This window comes from Cyanistes caeruleus, chromosome 16 (assembly GCF_971803275.1).
Source record: "Cyanistes caeruleus chromosome 16, bCyaCae1.hap1.1, whole genome shotgun sequence".
Taxonomy (NCBI): Eukaryota; Metazoa; Chordata; class Aves; order Passeriformes; family Paridae; genus Cyanistes; species Cyanistes caeruleus.
Window position 1 is genome coordinate 9,068,248 of NC_141716.1, and position 20,661 is coordinate 9,088,908.

General features: G+C 42.7%; 1 protein-coding gene across 2 annotated transcripts; it reads left to right on the forward strand.

The window, feature by feature from the left end:
* Positions 1 to 6,528: 6,528 nt before the first annotated feature.
* On the forward strand, positions 6,529 to 20,506 carry YWHAB (tyrosine 3-monooxygenase/tryptophan 5-monooxygenase activation protein beta). Of its 2 annotated transcripts, none has more exons than XM_086852796.1 (6): positions 6,529 to 6,607; positions 14,132 to 14,432; positions 15,436 to 15,559; positions 16,530 to 16,693; positions 18,050 to 18,145; positions 18,605 to 20,506. In XM_086852796.1, the coding sequence occupies exons 2-6, from the start codon at positions 14,139 to 14,141 to the stop codon at positions 18,659 to 18,661; spliced, it is 735 nt and encodes a 244-aa protein (XP_086708922.1). In that variant the 5' UTR covers positions 6,529 to 6,607; positions 14,132 to 14,138; the 3' UTR covers positions 18,662 to 20,506. The 2 variants fall into 2 exon arrangements, with proteins under 2 accessions (XP_086708922.1, XP_086708923.1); XM_086852797.1 differs by lacking the exon at positions 6,529 to 6,607 and adding an exon at positions 10,240 to 10,787.
* Positions 20,507 to 20,661: the final 155 nt, after the last annotated feature.

Here is a 20,661-nt window from a genome sequence, read left to right on the forward strand (position 1 = left end):
TTCAAGGGGCTCATTAAAAGGTGGGTGTCAAAAGTGACTCGTTTGGAGAGTTTCTACTGGAGTCAGGGGACAGTTTCAACAGCTTCTTAGAAAACACAAATGAATCTGCAAAATGATGATTTGCTCAGGAACCCAGATTCTGGCCATCTCAACTGCCCCCCATTGCTCACACCGAGGTCAGCATGAAGGACCTTTTTGTTTACACTGTTGTTGACTTCTGTCTGGGATAAAAATACGGTCTGTGCTTGGAAATCATTGTGATTTCCAAAACCTTGTCACTGCATAAGTCCCAAAGCTAAAGTGAACCTTGGTTTTGGGTTCTCTTTTTTGTTTTGCCAGATCAGACTGTCTTACAGTTCAGCAGGGATATGGCATTTTGTTTTGTAAATACTCACAGACAAAACTTGAAATTTCCCTTAAAGGCTTTAAGCTTTGTGAAAAAGTAGATCAAATCTAGTAACATATTGAATCTGGTTACTGAAATTTCAGGAAGAGCAGTGTGATAAAATGTCCTTACTTTGCCCTTGGGAGAAATGGTACCTTCATTAAAACCAAACAGCTTTTTCATATGGAAATAGCAGGTGGCAGGAGTAGAAACAGACTTTCATTTTCAGAGAAACAGACGGAACTATTCCAGTAAAAGTGGAATAGCAGAGCTAGGTTGAAATGGTTGGCAGTTTTATTCTGCAAAAATATTCTACTTTTGCCATGAGACAATGTGTCACTCCTTCCCCTCTCTGTTTTTCAGCCCCCTCAGTACAGCTCAAATACAAGTGTCTACTGGAAGGACCAGAGTTTAAATATAATTGAGGAAGAAATCTGGTTCAGTATGTTTGGGAAAACTCTCCAAATCTATCCCAGAGCTGCACACTAACTTCCAGGGAGAAAAAGCAATTAAGAGCACTGAATGCACAAAATAATCCTTAGAGCCAGTGTCAGACAAAACTGAACTCACAGCTCTCAGGGCTGTGATTTATTAATCCTTTTATCAGGCCTATGCCATTCTCTGAGTTATTTTCCAGCTCTGACTGCTGCCAAGCATTTCCTTGGAAGCTGTGGACTGTTAAACTATTAACGGTCTGGTGGAAGGTGCTTATTAAGAAAAAGACACCTTGAACCCCAAGCCAGAATAAAGAACAGATATCCAACTGGAGTTGTGCTGCTTCAGAACTCTCATCCTGACTCTTCTGAGAAAAAACAAGTTTTTGAGAGTCAATTGCACAGGGAGGTGGATGAACAGTCATCTCCTCCTCTGCAATTGATTCATTGCACTCTGTAATTTGAGATTTGGGGCAGAAATGGAACGAAGGAAATTGCTGTCCTATTTAGGAGCAGATAAAACTCCACCCTATGCTGTAAATTCTTTTTTAAAAGTCAGGTTTTTCACAGGATGAAGACTAAATATTTAATGCATTTATACTAATTATAAAGAAACACTTTGGAGCTCCAGGCAGCTTGTATAAATCTTTAAACTTCAGATTTTTAGCCCTTTGGATAGTTCCTGTTTAAAAGGAGAAAAGCAAACACCAAAAACCTGGCTGGACTTTGAAGTATGGCCTGAAACAGATACATATTGCTGGGAGAGAAACTGCCTTTCCCCAGAGACATCCAGAGAAAGCATCATGCCAGCCTCCCCTATGCATTATACCAAAGAAGGAGCTCCACCACGTCGTGTGTCAGGGAGAGTTTTCTCCCAGTTTGCCATAAGGGGCCTGAACTTGTCCCACTGATCTCACCAGATCCCAAAGGGACCCATCCCTCTGCCAAGTGGAGGTTTCTCATCTGGCTGTATCCCCCAATAAAGAATTACAGCTGACCTGAACCTGCTGAGGAGTGAAACATTACCAAAACTTTAGCAGACCTAACTGTCATTACCACAGGGAGGGTTATTTCTTCCATAGCTGCTTTTCTAGCAGAAATCCCACTTCAAAGGCACCTGGAAGATAGCTGGTTGTGAGGAAGCTGGAGCTCTGTGGGTCCCAGGCAGCCAAGTCTTGGAAGAGACACTGTCTTGGAAGTTCTGCACAGCAGACTGGTATTAAATACCAAGAGAGAAAAGAATGAGAAATCAGGAAATGGAATAATATTGGTATTTCCTAGAGATCAGAGTTTCCTATGAAAATGAGCACATGCCATGAAATTGCAAAATATCAAGACATTTGCCTTTCTTTAGAGCCTGTCAGAAACAGCTAATAAATAAAGTTCAGGGTTTGGGAAGTCACCTTTTCAAACATCTCCTCACATGCTGCTTTGAAACTGAATTTCCTTAGGGTCGCTGAGTTGGCAGCTTTGAGGGGTTTGCTATGTGTTCCTTGGCTTGAATTCTTCTTAGGCATTACCTGGCATCAGAAGTACACGGCGACTCTCCAGGTCCCAGCAGCTACAAAATTCACAGCAATATATTCCGTTCCATTTCTCCTTGGTTTTTTTTTTTTTTTGCACTGCCACTTTTTTATGAGCAGAACATAAATTACCTGAGTTTAAATTATGACCCAGAGTTGAGTGCATTTCCCCAGAAATAGCATTCTCTGTTTGGGGCACTACTGCCAAAATTACATTCCTGGAGCTGAATTCCTATCCCATCCAAGACATTTATTCCAACCATATTTCCCATCATACTATTTTATACTATTTAGGTCATTTATATTTTCACACTCCCACAGTTACTTCTTGTAAGTTGCTTTGCAATTATGCTCTTTACTGTGTTCTTTAAAGTCACCTTCAGACCTTTAAACACCTTCAAATTAAAACAGCCATTTGACTTTGGTCCAAATCACATTTAATAGAGAAGCTGCACTAAACCACTTGCATTCCTTGGACAGAAGGAAGGACTGAAAGATGCCCAAACAAAGTATTATTTAGTCTAGAATTTAGTTGGCAGGGACCATGAGGAAAACCTGCTGCTCTTTGCTTTAAATGTTGCTTCAATTAAACTTATTAATAGTTCTATCCTAAGCAAGATATTAATGCCTGAGCCCAGTTTAGTTGTAATTTTAGTTCTAACTAACCTAATTCTAGTTTTAACTTGAGCATAGTAGTCTGTAATGTCACAAGCACCTTATGCACAGAGAAAATATAAGACAGACAAGAAATGCAGAAGTTTTTCCCTTGGAGCTTTTTTTATTTCCCATTGCAGAAATATAATTTTTTAAAAACCAAAACTGTTTTGCTCTTTTTTGTTCCTTATTGCTTCCTTACAAGTCTCCTTCTTAGGGCCACCATGTGCAATTCAAAGTACACCACAACCAGCATTGACAAATGATGGAATTTTTAATATACTGATGAGACTCCTGGTGGACATCCCAGCTGTCAGTTCCAGCAGGTCAGTTGTGTCAGCTGCCAAAAACCACTACACCATTGTGTTGGGATCCACTAATCCACTGTTTAGTGATCTGTGAGATCCAGCTCTAGAACAACTGAAACATCCCTCATACACAGAGAAGAAGATTGGGAAATTGAGTATCAGAACAATCAAGAAATAGAATATACTTAATAGGCGGAGATTACATTTTGTGAGTGCCTTTCCTGCAGCATGGAAGTGAAACATCCTCGTTTTTCATTCAGTCAAGCTGCAGGGAGACATCAGCTACAGGGACAGCGATCATGCAGTGCCATCAACTGTCTGTTTCTGGTACCCACAGCAGCTGAGAACTACTACTTTCAATACCAACGACCAAAAAAAAATAAAAATAAAAATAAAATCACACAATTTGAGCGACTCTTCAGGATGACATTTCGGAACGAAGGTTTATGAACTTATTTTAGTACAAATCTCAGGTTCATTTTTCCGTACCTGAAGCCGCACACCTGGGGGCAGGTACGGGCTGCCGAGAGCAGACTGAAGCAGCTCGAACTCTTGTGCCATCTGCTGGGAACAGCTTCTTTGACATCGCTGCGAGCACAGCCAGCCCTCCCTGTTTGGCAACTGAGTTCTTTGTCAAAGAGCTTGTTCCACTTCTTTTACCTCCTATTAGTGCAAGAGAATTGTTTTGGAGACTGAAATCCTCTCTCTATAGTGAAGCAGTTGCAAAAAACAGGAACAAACTGTCCTTGCAGCCCCAGCTGCCTGCAGAGCCTTCTCTGAAAGGTGAAGCCTGTGGTGTATCCAGGGAAGGGCTCACAGTCCTTGTGAAGAATCACTCCTCCAGTCAAGGGATTCCACCTCGGCCATGAGCTGTCCCCTCTTTGAGAGACAAACCCGTGATTTCCTCTCTTCTGGATTTACCCTCTGGGAGGCTGTAGCTCAGTGTGAGCACTCTTAGTGCAGCTGCTCTCTGCTCCCCAGGGCAGTGACAGGGTTAATGCTGACTGGTTGCTAAAGCCAAATTCCATTTATACCTCACTCTTACCTACCTGAAATGTGGCTCTTTGGGAAAACACACAGCAGGACGTTTTCTGCTGGAGAGCCAGGCAGGCTGGTCTCTGTGCTGTGCTTGTTTACTCATGGATCCAGCCTGTCCTCAAGGTAAAAGCTGTTCTTGCACAGTTTTGTATCTCCTGTCTCAGATCCTTTGAGCTGACGTGCACTTCCTCCTCTGAAAGGTGACACATTGAACCACTCACTACTGGTGCAAGCTTTTTCAGACTTGAGGTTTGATGCTGGTTCCAGCCTTCACCACCTCTGGAGGATCTGCAGGGTGCCCTGCTTATCCCTTGCAGCAGACCAGACACAGGACTAGGAAGGTCCCAGGGTAGGAAGAGCTCAGGGAGGAATGACCTGTACCATTAACATAGTTATATCTCAGCTAGAGACATAGGTACACAGCTGCAGGAGCTCTGTGAAAGCAGAGGGTGATACTTCACCTCTGTGCCCACACAGTATGGAATTGTCCTACCTGGATATTGTGGTGGAGATTGCATGGTCCAAAAACACCGGTTGAGAAGGACTGTGAGCACCTCAGCGGTGAGGATGAGAATTTTATGTGGACAAATTGGAGGAGCTCTATTAAGGGAGCTCAGTACACTTTGCTGGAAGTCAGAGGCATGACCTGTGACAACACAGGCAGCAAGGGGAGAAGGGTGAGGGAGGCACAGTGGGAGTCTAAATGAACAGGTGTTGACAGCACACCTCTGCAAACTGAGTATGATACATGGATATGCAGGCAAGGAGTGTAAGGAGTGTCAAAATCAACTAATTCTGCCATGAATCAGCACCCCTAAGGCCTCAGCAAGAACACTGGGAATGGCCCAAACAGACACTGAGAAGATAGGGACTATGGAGGAGATCAGGGGAAAAAAACAAGTTTTGCCTAGAAAAGAAAAAAGAGTGATGACAGCAACTGATGGAGCTGAATTGGTGTTTGCAGCTTAAGATAACTTGTGGGTGCCAAGTAATTTTCCTTCTCACTTTCCAAGATAATTAACCTTTGGACTGAGACTAAGCAGGAAATTAATGAAGTCCTTCCATCACCAAAAAGGAATCTGACAGTGACTTTGATGGGCCCAGGACTGTATCTGAAAGCAGAAGAGAAAATTGAACTCTGGGATGCTGTAATTGAACTGAGCCCAAATAATAACACTTTGACAAGTGCTGCTGCCATAAATTTGAGATCTGGGTGCAGTGCAATTGAGCTGTGTGTCCTGTCACTTCCTATCCAAAAGGATTATATGGATTACAAAACTGAACTTTGACTTGGATTCCTTTTTGGAGATCAAGCTAGACTTTTCCTCATGCCCCAAAAATGTTTTCTTTTGCCATTTATCTAGAAAATGTAGTTTATTAGTTGCATAAAACTTATCTAGCCAGTAAGTATCTTGATTTTTCAGTGAAAACATGCAATTGAAGTTGTAGGGAAGAGATGCTACTAAAACAGATTTAAAGGTGATTTTGCAATTCGAAGCATTTGTGAAATTTTATTTCTGTGAGGGCGCATAGAATAACCCCAGTGCCTGTTTTCCATGGATACATCCCTGTTATGTCCCTTTGGAACGGTGTGCTCAGGGAGGTGCTGGAGCCACTGTCCCTGGAGGTGTTTAAGACCGGGTTCATCACTTAGTGCCATGCTCCAATTGGCAAGGAGGTGTTCTGTCTTATGTTGGACTCTAATTTTAGACGTCTTCTCCAACCTAACAAATTCTGTGATTCTGTGACTCCTACCGTGAGGTCCGGCCAAAAGAACAGCAGTGAGAAATGGCAAGAAAGCCAGAAACTGTTTCTTTTGTTGCCGGAGAAGCGCTGCACTCGCAGGCCGCAGCACCCCCTGCGCTGGACTCCCACCCCAGCGCTTCCTGCGGCACCAGGAGCTCCGCGGGGACAAAGAGCGCACAGCGCGCCGGGTGCCGAGGAGTGAGCGTGCCACGGGCCGTGTCTCGGGGGTTCTCCCGGCTCGGGCTGGGCTCACAAAGCGGCGGGCACGGACAGCCGAGAGTCCCGACAGCCGCGGGCCCCGCTCCGCGCCGGAGCCGGGCCGGGCCGGGCGGGCCGAGCCCCGTCGCCATGGCGACCGTGGGGCCGGGGCGGCGCGCGGGGCGGTGGCGCCCCCTGGCGCCGGAAGGGGCGTGCCGCGCGGCGGAAGCGGGGCCGAGCGCCGCAGGGTGTGTGCGCGTGTCCGTGCGAGCGGCCGCCGCTCCCGTCGCCTCCGCCCGTGGGATCCGCGCGCGCCGCCAGGTGAGGGGCCGCGGCCGCCATCGGGGTGGGCATCGGCGTGGGGGATCGGCGTCGCGACCCGCGGGGCGGCCCGCCCCGGCCTGCCCCCGCCCGCCCGGCCCGCTCCGCTCCGCCCCGCGCGGGGAGCCGCAGGCCGCGGCGGGCGCGCCGTGCGGGGGTCCCCGCGGGAGGGTCCCCGGTTCGGCCTCCCCTCTCCTGCGTCCCCCGGCCCGGGTAACGGTGTGACCCTCGCTCGGCGGCCGCCGGCGGGCCCGGGCGGGCGGCGCCGCCCCTCCTGGAGCGGCCGGCGCTGCCCCGCCCCGGTGAGTCACTCGGTGCCCGGGGCGCGGCCGCGCTCACCTGGGCCCGCCCGGCGGGAACGGCCGCGCGCTCGGAGCGAGCCCCGGCACGCCGGGACCGGAGCGAGCCCGCAGCGCCGCTCGGCCGCGCCGCCTCGGGCTGCCCGCACCGGCAGCTCCGTGCCCAGCCCGGGAGAGCGCAGCTGCCGTGGCCGTGCCGGTGGCCGTGAGCCGGCCCACGTAGGGCCGAAGGTGGTCGTGGCCCTGGATGAGCGCTTTAGAAGGGAACAAAAGGCGTTTATCATTATTTAATAATTTTGCTCATTCGTGTCCATTTGGGAGTAGAGATGCGTTTAGGGAGGACCCCACGGGGAAAGAAGGTTGGTTCAAGCCAGTCCCAGCCTACAGAAAGGCTGGGCAGTAGCCCAGATCTAACGGCCCTGGGTTTTGTTTGAGGTGCGAATAAACCAGGTATTAATTGGGATGTTGAAATGACAGTGGCACACAATCACACATTTATTGGCATAAATGCATCTCACGCAAAGATCACGATACAAATTGGTTGCTTTCAGATAGATTCCTTATTAACAGTTAAAATACCTTTTCCAGTGATAGGAAAGCAAAAAACACATCATGCAACGCCATAGAAATGAAATTCCCATGGAAAAATATCGGAGACTTTGGCAATGTTTGTAATGTTTCGTATCTTAAGTGGCTGTAGGAATATTTGTGTTTTCACGTGTTCACTAACGCAGGACACCTCAGTCTGAAATTATAATACTTGTAAATGAAAAAATATGCACTTACTTTTATTTTAAAGCAATATTGAAATATAATCTGATCTAGAAAAGAAAACAAGATCACGAGTGCCTTTTTCTCCCTCCATATTAAAGGACTGCAAAAATATCCCCTGTATCATATTTTGTTTATTAAATTGGTACCAATAAAGTGATAGACTCGTTGCACAGATGGGCCTGGTGCGGTTTTCTCAACCTCATTATGTCAGTACCGCATGTTCTGATCTCTGCTATTTTGATGTTGAGTCTTTTTATTTTTTCCTGAGCAGGCCTGTGCCAGTATGCAGCTTTTTGTGATGCATGTGAATAAACTCAGATGAGGAGGAGCTCAATAAATAATTATTTGGTTAATGAGGTAAAAGCTCCTGCTGTGATCTGTGTGGTATCCTAATACCAGGCATCACAGTAGTGTGTCTGTTATATGGCCACACTTCTTGCCCCACCCTGCAATATAAATACTGTCAGTTTATTATTAACAAAAGTGATTTACTTGTGATATGAAGACATTAGTTTGGCGTGAACTTTATGCCTGGGGGAAGATTTTTTGGGTTAACTCACTATTTCCACCTGGATTCTAGCCAAAAACAATTCTGCTGGTTGGAACAAATAGGTGTTGCCATGTGGGGATGTGGTGCTGTGGAAGTGCCGGCGTGTCTCCACCTGCAGCTGTCCTGTGCAAAGGGCCATAGGCAGGGAGCAGAGCTCTGCTTTTCAGCCTGGCATTAAGAAGATCAAGGCTGCTGACACTAAATTTAAGATGTCCATACAATATCAGTGTTGCCACATGCTGTTGGTAGTGGTCATGGCATTTTGTAATTCTCTATGGAGACTGAAAACGATTGAGTGTCATTTTATTCAATTTTACAAAGCAACAAGTAATGATGGTAGCAGATGGCCAGAGCAGGGTGAGGCATGGCTTTATAGAATGTTAATTTTATCTCAACATTTGCATAGAGATTTGAGCTGAAGGCCAGGGTAGATGCAGAGGAGGCTGAAGTTATGTGCTGCACAAGGTCAGCAAAAATATCACAGCTGTGAAGTCATTTTCCTTTTTCCCTCATTATGTTTGCAGAATATTTTACTGAACTTGCTATACCCAAGCTTCTGACAGGAAGATTTTACTTTCAGATCTTACCAGAGCCATTCATTTTTCAATCAGTTATTTTTCAATCCATGGTAGCCTTTGAGGGAACCAACTAGAAAATCACAACTAATAAAATCAAATGTCTAATACTGCAGTTAAGCAAGGAAGGTTCCTTGCACTCACTTGAAATAGTTGCACTCCATTAACTGTAAAAAATAAATGTTGGAAGCAATGTCCAGCTGACAGGGAATGCCATCCCCATCATGCAGATACTTGTGTCAGCATGTGTGTAACTGAATGGTAGAGAGTGATTTTCTTTTTATTTTAGAAATAATGTCTCTGAGTCTCTCTGTAGTTATTAGAACTTTAATTTGAAATACCACCACTCACTCAAATGTTTTAATTTTGGAATGAATTGCCTATCCAGAAATCAAATAAGGTATGTTCACCTATTGTTGGAATATTGAACTGCAAATTCTGCACTAGTCTGCTGCTTTTCCTGTTAGAATTTGAGTGGACTTACAGAGCTTGTGACTGGGAAGTATGATTGCCTCCCATTTCACCAAACCTTGTTCTGTAGTCCTTTCTCACAGTGAAATATGCAGGTCTGTTAACCTGCAGCTCTTTTCTACAAAGTGGAAGTGTTTGTCTGATAGATTCTCATGCTTGCTGTAGAGAGAAAAACAGTGCACAAAAATCGATGACTTAATTAGCATCAGAAGAACAGGTCATCAAGAGCAGCAGACTTCAGACCAACGTAAGCTTATTAGTATTGTCCTGTCAGTTCGATATGTTATATAAGCCAGATTATTTTCAGTGTCAGTTTTCGTTTGATTTCTACAGACTTTAAGCACAGTTAGTTCTGATCCATTTTGGCTTTGTCCTAAAGAGCCCATAGGAATGGGAAACCATGAAGGCTGCAGAGCAGATAGAGTAAGTGCTGAGGAGTAAGCTGTAGTTCTCAGAATCCTGTTCTGAAGAACAGTAGCTGCATGTTTTTACCTCTCAGCTGTTAATGTGATGTAAACCTCCAGTTCTGTGTGTCCATCCACTCTTGAAAGATCCATGGGTGTTCTGACTCCAGGTACTGTTCCCAGCCTGGTCACACCATCCCCTTCTCATCACATCTTCTACTGAAAGATGCAGGCAGCTAGAAACTAAAAAAATTTGCAGGTTCTGACCTTTACCTTTGGTGCTTTGTGATATGTTTCAGTCTTGTCCACACAGGCGTAAAGATTTTCTGGAGTGGAGTAAGCACTTGTAACTTACAGTGCCTGCATACATGCTCTTCTGCATTTGTAAGAGAGATTGAAAGAGCTCTAGGCTGTACGGGAGATAGAGGGGGGAAAAAAGAGTAAAAAAATTACATTTTGAGTGTGGGATTTCAAGTGATTAAAATTTCTGGCAGCTGGTGCTATTGGCTGGGACTGGTGGGCAGTGGTTGGCATTCCTTATTTTGAACACTGTCCAGCCACTTCTCTTTGGAGGGCTACTAAGTTGTGTTGGACAGATTCTTAAGAAGACAGTGTCTTAAGAATTTGAACTGTGTTAATGCATCTAATATCAGAATCTTCTGCTTAGAACAGGCAACTTTCAGGACTCCTCCATGGCTGTGATCTGCACGTCTCTGCTCCTTTTTCCATCGTCCCTCTTTTCCCTTTGCCACCATGGCATGGCTTTATCAGTGCTAGAATAGATCATTCCTGTCAGCCTCCTGTTCATCACCTCTGTGTGTTTTGCTCCTAGCTGCAGGTAACCTTTGGTAGATGGCTTCTGTGTGTGGCCTAGGTGTATTTTTAGCTCTAGGCTTTGCTTGTTTCAGATTGTGGCACACTGGTCCATTGTTAGAATGTGGCTTTCATCTCCTCTCTGGGAGGGACCAGTTATAACTGATAGTTGCTTCTTTGCCTTTTCAAACATCACTCCTTTCCTTGTATCTTTTTTCCTTCTGGCAAACACTTCCCTCTTTTGGAGCTCAAGCCAGCATAGCTCTGCAAAGCTCTCTCCAAGCTTCTAACAAGGTAAGCAATGGAGAATCAAATGAGGATTTTAAGTGTTCCTTTATGCAGCATCCTGGGAAGGAAGTAATGGTAGGCTTACTGTCATTGGCAGATATTTTGGTGTGGGCAATGATTTTCTTACTGCATTTAAGTTCTCTTAAATCCATATTACTCAATACTACTTGTGTTTCATAGCAAGCCTACTAACAGTACAGATATTAACACGAATTAATGAAGCTCAAGCCCCTGTACACTGAATTCTTATGTCAAAACTAAGCCAGTGAAATTCTCAGGAGCTCCATCTTTAGTGATAAGTTTGAGTTTCATATATGCATAAATGACTTTCATATGCATAAATTAGTTTGCTGAGAAAAGTTGCTTGATGAGAAGCAACATTCTAAGCTTTGTGCTGGTATTTTACTTGTATAATTGATATGTTAAACTGGTTTCTGGATCTCTTTACGTTAGGTCTTTGTGCCCCGGTGTTTTCCTTCATGTGCAATTCCCTTTGTGATTTCCTCCACGTGTCCTTATGTGAACCCATTGACTGCTGTGAACTGTCTTGCATCTAAATATAAATGTCAGTGAGCTTGATAAAACAAACTCTGCACCCTTTCAAAACTAAACTCTATATTGTTTGTAAACGGAATTCTGCACAGATGACTTGTCTACAGATTAGACCGCTATTGGCGAAGTGCAGATCAGAGATAAAACTAACTGACCTTTCAATAGCAAAATGTAAACTCAGTTGGAGTTACTTGCCTCTGCACTTCAACAAGCAGACTGCTTCCACATAATCACATTCCATGAGAAGAAGAGAAGATAAGATATTTGCAGTAGAAATACTTCTAGAGTAGTAGCTGTGCAGACAATGAAACTGGAAGTGCTCTGAAATTGTTTAATTTCAATGTCCTGTTGTATAAAGTTAGCTCTTGTAATGTAAAAAGCATTCTTCAGGTGTACTTTGCTCATGTTCAGATTTTAGTGAGTGGGTAGAGAAATACCACTCACAAATTGCTTCCTGCATTAAGCACATGGTCTGCAATTAGTGCTGAGTTAAGGGAATGGTTTACAAGGTTTGATAGACTCAACAGGGAAAAGTGGGATGGGTTGTCTCAAAGGGAAATGGTCCTTGGCTTGTTCTGCATTGTTGCTATGATAGCCTTCAAAGTAGGGAGAAACAAAAACACACCACAAATCCCACTTTACCTTTTCCATCATCAGGAGCTGTCTGTCTGATAAGCCTGTGGAAAGCAATGGTAATATCCCCAGGGTAAAAGCTTACTGGGGAAGAGAGAACCAGATGAATCATGCCATACCACAAGTTGTCACACTGCTGCCCACGGTCACCCTGTCTTGTTGAAGGCTTTGATCTGAAGTCTGTGTGGCACCATTCAATAGGTCCCAGAATCCACTGGTTTAAACACAGCACTTGGAACAGAGCTTAACCAGAGCCCAGCTTTACTTAGCAGTCTGCAAAAGATCCCTTTCCATAAGACTGGTTTTAGTACTCCATGTCCTTACTTTGAGTGCCTTATGAAGCTGGACACATTAGGATCTGCAAAGGATCAAACATAGGCAGGAGAGAGTGTGACTTGCTAATACAGAGCAGGTACCCTTGGTTGCTAGGCTTACTTAAGGAACTTTTATGTGAAATCACAATGTTTGATGGGATATCCTGGGTGATTTTTTTTTTTTTTTTTTTTTTTTTTTTTTTTTTTTGCTAAAGTGGAGTATCTTCAGCTGGAGGGACAGAATGTGCTCATCTCAAAATAATTTTTGTAGTTAGGACTTGTCCTCAGCAGTGTGAGCAGTGTATGAAACTTTTCATACACACATTTGGTCCAGGGGACTGGTTTTCCTCTATAATAGTGTAGTAGGTGGTCCTTGGAGTAAAATACAGGCTGAGCAGTATGTGCAAGATGTTCTCCATCAGAAGCCCGTCAGACTGGAATCTTCAAAGGTGAGAGCCAGGGAAAGGCTGCAGCAATCTCTTTCAGCTTGTTGGTTCCTTCTAATAGGTCTGTAGGTGCTTCTGTAATGAACAGAAGTCTGTGAAATACAAATGTAAGACTTACTGTTCTTCTTTGGCTTTTTTTGCTCTTTTAGAAGTTGTTTTTATGCTGTTCAGTCTCAGCCTGACAACTTACCTAGACAGTGAGAGCCCTGATTAGGATTTAGGAATGGGAGAGGATAATTATTGCTCACTACTGATGAGAGTAACAGTTCTGGATGTGTCCAAAAGTGAACCTGCACACCTGGAGAAATTTTACAGATGAATTTGGGTTGTCTGTAAGTTCATGAAGTATTGAGGTATATGGACATGATTTTCTGAACCTGAGAGAGTTTTAGGCTCTCAGGGGCTGAAAAGTTTCCCAAAAGACTTTCCCTTGGGAAACAAATCAGCCCCTGGTGGCTTGAAACTCTCTCAGGTTCAGAAAATCATGTCCACAGAGGTCCATTTTGATAAAGGCAAAGAAACTTCTTTACTTTCTCCTGTGAGCCTGGCCCTGAGTGGTTTATTCATTTTCCCTGGCATAAGCTCTTCAGTGACCCTGTGGCCATGTGATGTGTTTTCACAGCTTTGGTTGCTAAACTGCTTTATCAGAAATGATAAACAAGTTGTTTTCGTATAAGCAATTTGTTTGGTAGCAATGACCATTGTGTGGGCCACATCCCATTCAGATTTTATGAATGTTAGTGTTATTTAAAAGGTCTTGAAAATCTGAGACTGGAACCTCTCTAGCTGTGTAGAGTCATCCATTATGTGTATGGTGATGCATATGTAAAAAAACCCACATTATTTTCTGGCAGAACATTATAAATGTACTTTCCATAGTTGCCAACAACTACAGCTTTCCTGGGTATGGTTTATGTAAACCCACTGAAACATCTCTTCTAACTTGCCAAAAATGTTCTGTGTCAGAAGGAGCTGTCCAGTTCTTCAGTGCTCCTAACGAGTTGCTCTTGTACTGCAGGGGAAACAAACAACAACAACCAAACCCCTGAAAAAGCCCCAGGAACCTGGTGGTTTCTTGTTTAATATCTCCCCAGCTGAACTGTGGCTGGTAAAGGAAAGGAGAGTTTCACATAGGGCTGTGTTAATGCCAATATAACTTGGGCTGCATTTTGAAAAATGATGCTTTCATATCTTCAGGATTGTCATTAGTCATTTACACATGGAAATGCTACATATTTGATAAAAGGTCAAATACATTTTTAGAAAGAAACCTTTTGTATTACTTTATTACAGTTGATAGATTTCTCTCTTAATAGTGACTGTAAGATCTTTACCCTTCAGCATCAACTTCCCAGTGCAGACCATCAAGAGATTTTTCTCTATTTTTATTCCTCGCTAATTGCAGGACAGCCATGGATAAAAGTGAGTTGGTACAGAAAGCCAAACTGGCTGAGCAGGCGGAGCGTTACGATGACATGGCTGCTGCTATGAAGGCTGTCACTGAGCAGGGACATGAACTGTCCAATGAAGAAAGGAATCTCCTCTCTGTGGCCTACAAGAACGTGGTCGGTGCCCGTCGCTCGTCCTGGCGCGTGATTTCCAGCATCGAACAGAAAACAGAGAGAAACGAGAAGAAACAGCAGATGGGAAAAGAATATCGTGAGAAAATTGAGGCTGAATTGCAGGATATCTGCAATGATGTTCTGGTAATAATCCAACAGCAAAAATAACAGTAGTTAGTACTGCAGCATTCTTCAGAGAAGCTTAAGGAATTTTAGTTGTGCTGTAGACACTGCAGCACCTTAGCAGGGGAAAATTTTTGCATACTTGGGTCCAATTCTAGCTCCTAAGTCATTTATCTTGCTTCTTAGGGAAATTGTTCTAGAAGAGGTGTTTGGTTTTTTTGCAGCAAAAAGCAAACAAGGCCATGTTGAAGACCCCTGGCTGCTGGCTGGAGGGGTTTACCATGAAAACAAATTTAGATCTGGGACACTGACATGAATACTGCTAAAAGGCCTACTGTTTAAATTCTTTAATTAATAAATGCTGATGTCCTGAGTCTTGTTTAGTATTTTTTTTTAAAGGAGAAGATGTGTAGATCTTCTCCCAGACTTTGGTCTGGTCAAGATTTTGCTCTTTCTTTCACTCAGCCAAGAGGGATTCCTTTTATTTTTGTTCCATTTGCTTAAGATCAGTCAGGAGCAGATGCTGTCAGTGCAGTCAATCTTTGCATCTCTTCCTGAGTGCACATGTGCTGCCTCTGCCACTGTCAAACTTTACAGCTGAAGTTGGAGATAGAATCCGTTTCTTGCAGACATTTTCACGGCTCTGCATGGGATTCAAATTTGTGGCAGCAAAAGTGACCAGATGTGCTAATTTCCAGCTGCTGCTGTTTGTTAGTTTGGTGATGGATGTGGGTTTGCATCAGCAGGCTTAAGCCCTGAGAGCCTTCAGATCCTGCATGAGGGAATTGTGGGTAGGATCAACATTTTCAGCTCTCCATAGATTAGGCTACAAGTAGTTTATCTTTTTTTTCCTCAGAGTTTAGACAACAGTAGGCAAAGTGATTAACACATGAGTCTGCGTAAGTCATGACAGAAGTCATTGTTACTGTTTGAACAGTTCATGCTCACCATTGTAACAAAGGCTCTGTTTCAGACATTATTTTTATGACTCAGGAAACATCACTGTTTTTAAAATCTTTCTCAGGAACTCCTGGATAAATACCTTATTGTCAATGCCACGCAGCCAGAAAGCAAGGTCTTCTATTTGAAAATGAAAGGTGATTACTACAGATACCTCTCAGAGGTGGCATCTGGGGACAATAAGCAAAGTAAGTAGAAATTAAATCTTTCTGTGCCAACCAAGCAGAATCAAGCATAAAAACCAGTTGTGTTCTTTTCCCCAACATTATGTATTTATTTCTTTTCACTACTGCTCTGTAGTTAGGAAGATAGGTGCAGAGCAAGTCACTTTTGGAGAAAGACTTGACTGAAATTAATAGAAGTGATTGACAAATGTTCATCAATGAAGTCAAACTTCTTGCAGCCCCTGACTACAGTGGCTGTTTTCCAAGCATATGTGGCAGTGTAAAATCATTTTCCTGGAGAATGTATGTTTCTTTCTTATGCTTAGTTTGTTTGATCTCATGTTTAAACTACGAATTCAGCTCAAGTCTTCACTGTTTGCAAACTCATGGCATACAAATATGAGGTATTGGGTTCCTGGGTTCTAAAGTAATAAATTCTGAAATGGGAAAGCAGTGCTGAACTGTCTGAATTCCTGTGAGTGTCTGATGTAGTGCATGTCTTGCAAACTTAGCTTGATGTCAGTATGGAGCTTACTTATTACTTATGAGTAATGTTACTCATTAGCCAGGAAGGAACTGTCAGCTTTGCCCTGAAACCCCAACCTGAAATACAAAGTTCATGACCTAAATGCAGCAGTTTAGTTACCTCTTTTTCCCCATATGGTTTTGTCTGGATTTATTGATAACTATGACTTCTTCAGCTGGGCTGGAAATGAATGTTTAAAACCAGAACACTTGAGTAGACTTTGGGTCCGTTTAGATTGGTTGGAATTTGTTGAATAAATTTTAAGTTTCTATTAAAAAATCTATTTAAGCATTAATTGTTCAGCAGGTGGAAGGCTTTTGCATGTAAAAACATTGAAAGAAGTGTCTCTGCATAGATAATTGTATGAATTTCTGGTGGCACGGTAGTCTAGGCTGAGAATAGAATTGCTTCCCCTGTGAAGTAGAGAGATGTACTGTGTATTTATGGGGCTGTGTTTGCTTCTTGCAGCAACGGTAGCAAACTCCCAGCAAGCTTATCAGGAGGCATTTGAAATTAGCAAGAAAGAGATGCAGCCAACACACCCCATTCGACTCGGTTTGGCTCTAAATTTCTCTGTCTTCTACTATGAGATCCTAAATTCTCCTGAAAAAGCCTGTAATCTGGCAAAGACGGTAAGCAGACTCTTCATATCACCAATTTTTGTGGAGGCTGAGGAGGTAATGACATGGTTACAGTAGCAGTTTTTAGATGATTATGCTTTTTCGTATCAAATTCTTTAAAAATGCTGTCATAAAAAGGTTGTCATTGTGTATTTTCAGGTAAGTTGGTTTGCTGGACTAGCTTAGTTTTGGGTGAGGCTAATTTGCTACTGCAGCTGTTCCAGTGACAGGGAAGACAAATTGCCTCTGTATAATGTCCACCTAATTCTCTTAGAATGTGTTTGTGTCAAAATTGAAAACACTTGAATTAATTTAGCACTTCTAAAGTGAAATATTTATTTAAATTGGAGCACTCAGCCGGTACATGAAGTGTTGTCTGTGTGCCTGGTGTTTGTAGCCCTAAATGTCCTTGTTATCCATATGCATGTGTGCCCCTCTCTCCAGAGACCAAAAAGAGCTTTTGTGATGGGTTGTGGCAAATAAATAGACAGTCATTTTTTCCTTAGCCTTCTCCCTAAAATAGGATTAGTCTTCTAAATGGAGCTTTTTGTGTCTGTGAAAATTGTCTGGTAGTAACTTGAATAACATGGCATTAGGTGAATCTTTGCGTTCTTAATATGCACTTCAGTAAGACTTTGTAACAAGAAGTGATGTTGTGCTGTAAAATTCTTCTGCTGTTCTTGCTTTTTTTAGTTAAAATGCTAACATCTGTTTGAAACCTGAATGAAGAAATAGCACTTATGGCTCTCAGACTCCAGTATTGATTTTCATGCGTAACAGATGGATGGGAAGAATGGCTTTGTTAATCTCTAGTGGAACATACCTGATTTCCTCTGTTGTTCTGATAAGAAATTGAAAACCTTCCTCCTCACTGTCGAAAAATGTTGTGTTCCATTTTCTTGTCTGCTTCCTCATGTGTCATACATATATATATGTGTGTGTATATATATTTATATACACACTCGTTCAAGTAATGTTACCTTTGTCTTTCATCGCTTATTTAGACCATTGAGACCTTCCTTTTAAATGGAAGTCTCTTTTTTTAAGTGTTGTCTTAAACCTGACTTCAAGCTATGTGAACCATTTTTCATTATGACACGTAGAGTGTTCTTGCCTCTGTAGTATTTGATATTTAGTAAAGTTTTTCTGGGCTTTTATCTGGACACCCCTGAAGACTTCTGGTTTCCCCTGGCTGTCTAGGATACGGTGTTCACTTTGTTTTACATTTCTTCTTGAGGTGGAAAATTAAAATACTGGAAGCTTTTTTTGCAGAATTTGGATAGTAATGTGGCAAATTTGTAAGCTCTGTATAAGCAGAAGTGACTTCAGGAAGCAGAGTGAGCAAGGGCTGTCTTTGTTTGTTTTTAGGCATTTGATGAAGCGATAGCAGAGCTGGACACGCTGAACGAAGAGTCTTACAAAGACAGCACCCTGATCATGCAGCTGCTTAGGGACAACCTCACTGTGAGTACCATGGGGCAAACCACTGCACTCTAGGCTGCTGCACTCTGAAGTGGGACTCAGCATCCGAAAGCTGATGCGTTCTGTGCCATTAAAAGCTTTTTCTGAGGCGTTAACTGCATGTGTTAACTGCGATGCTTTTTGTAACCAGACCAGTTAGACTTGCTTGTTCAAACTAGGAATCACTTGTTAACTGCTGTAACAAGCTCAGATTCCTTTTGTAACAGAGTGGAGTTTGTTCTCAACAGTTTTAGGTGGAACTTTCCAGCTTGTGCTAGCTTCTTGCTTATCTTTTATTCATGTTCTAGTTTATTATTCTTCAGCTTTACTATTAAGTTCAGTTCTGCATTGCTCTTAGCTGAGAAAATCGCACAGCTACTACTAATTACGCTGTCTTCCCTTTCCTGACAATTGTAATTAACTGTGCTTCCAGCATAAACACGTGTTTGTATTTCCTTACAGCTATGGACGTCGGAAAACCAGGGAGATGAAGGGGATGCTGGGGAGGGAGAGAACTAATGGCTGTCACGCTTCACTATATGTTCAATGTCACCCTGTATCCTACACATAATCCCTTTGTGCGACAAGCAAAAAGAATAGTACATCGACTTTCACAACCTCAACGTAGCAAAAACTGTCTGTGGGGTAAAACCGGTTGGTTGGTGTTTTGTGTACCTAGAGCGGAGGTCGGTTATTCCAATGGCATTCCGAACTTTCCTATTCTGAACATTTACAGTTCCGATTACCGTGTTTATATTTTTAACTGAACACTGTGATAATAATAATAAAGGGTTTTGTGATTGCAATTGACTTTACAAAACTCTTATTGGTAGAAAAGTAGACATCAATTATGTAACTCTGGCGAGCTTAATTTGGCACCAAAATAGTCGAAGTACAATTCTGTTGTAAAGTTGTACAGAAAGTTATAGAGATTCTATTGTGACACTGGGGCATGGAAGGAGAACAATCCAATGTATGGCATTCCAGTTAGGGACACTGCTATGAGGTAGTTGAACAGGCACACTCTGTAGACATTTGTAACCGAGTCTGAGGCACCGCTTTCAGTCAAAAGCTCACTTTGTCAATCCTGTCTTTCTGGGGATGGGCTTTGTTTTGGGGAGGAGGGAAACGGGGGAGTTAGCAGCTTGATTTCCAAACTCTTTACACTGGCAGATAACTGGGATTTGACTTCTCAAAGTGCTTTCATGCTCATACCACATGCATGACTAAGCCCCTTCCCACAGCAATAACTTTTACCTAGTTACAACTTAGATATTCTTCAGTAGTAAAAATTCTTGGTTCGCTGCCATGGACTTGCAATAGGAGAAGATTCAATTTTTTGAATGGCCTTATTTGTTTGGATGATACCATGAAGTGATCTGTCACTTTAGCATTACTTTACTCTTAGGTGAATCAAAATCTCCATGGTATTCCCATTCTCAATTTATCCTGAAAACTTCTTAAGTAATCCACTGAGCCATCTTTAAGTTCACTTTATAGAATTTTTTCTCCCACTGGACTCTGTTCATCCTTGACCCTTTCACCTGTTTAAACTCCATTAAAGCAGTTCTGGACTCCCACATACACATCATCCTTTCTTTGGTTCCTGGTGTTGTCAGGATGGTGGATGAGGCCTGCACCTCACCAAGGACAGGTTTCTTCCTTGGGTGTTTGAGAGCTGCCAGTGCTGTTGCATGCTTTAGCTCTTGTCTGCCATTCTTTGGTAGTACCAGGAAGCTGGCTCAAGTACTGGCTCAAATATTCAGGATTTCCCATCTTGTACTGGAATGCAGACCTACACATCTGTAATGCTTGTAATATTTGAGCTCCAATCGTCCTCACCTTGTCATGTTTCAAACATGTCCCATTAAACAAAACTAGTGAGAGTTGCGTGAATAATGCAGTGGAAAAGATTAGGAATAGTCACCTATCAGTCCCGTGGTATCATCCCCTGCGTTCACATTCCACTTAGGTATAGGATCCATCTGTTTGTCCATCTGTCTGCTGAAGAGAATTTCATGCACTGATTTTAAAACTCCCCTCTACTAGCTGAACAAATTGTGCAGTTAATACTTGGCGCTTGATAAATGCAGTAGTGAATGTGGAACCGAGCCTGTCTGTATATCTGGTAGCTCTTTTCGCTTTGTTTTTACTGACCAGTATTCTGCCTAAAGTTTGCTTCTGTGACGGTTATATTGCCTAGCACACACGTGGTTGTGAGAATAGTATAGCAAAAAGAAATACCTGGTTATTGATGTACTAGATTTGTGTATGTCTTTTAAACAGTTCTAGTTTCACCTTACACAAAATAATCAGGAAAGTGTAAAAGAATTCAAAAGTGAATAATAAAAAAAAATTTTATCATTTGGTTGTCTGTCGTCTTTGCTATAGTAGTGCCGAAACCTGTGGTAGTAAAATCACCACTTGTACTCAGTTTTCAGATTGTAGATTGTGTGAGTTGATTCATGGTGTACAAATACTGAGTTACTCATTCCTTTGCTGAGAGACTTTCCTACACA

Bases quoted from the DNA above. Each gene is read 5' to 3' on its own strand.
- YWHAB (XM_086852796.1), top strand. From the start codon at position 14,139: ATGGATAAAAGTGAGTTGGTACAGAAAGCCAAACTGGCTGAGCAGGCG. The intron at 14,433-15,435 runs GTAATAATCCAA...AATCTTTCTCAG, and splicing joins ATATCTGCAATGATGTTCTG to GAACTCCTGGATAAATACCT. The intron at 18,146-18,604 runs GTGAGTACCATG...ATTTCCTTACAG, and splicing joins TGCTTAGGGACAACCTCACT to CTATGGACGTCGGAAAACCA.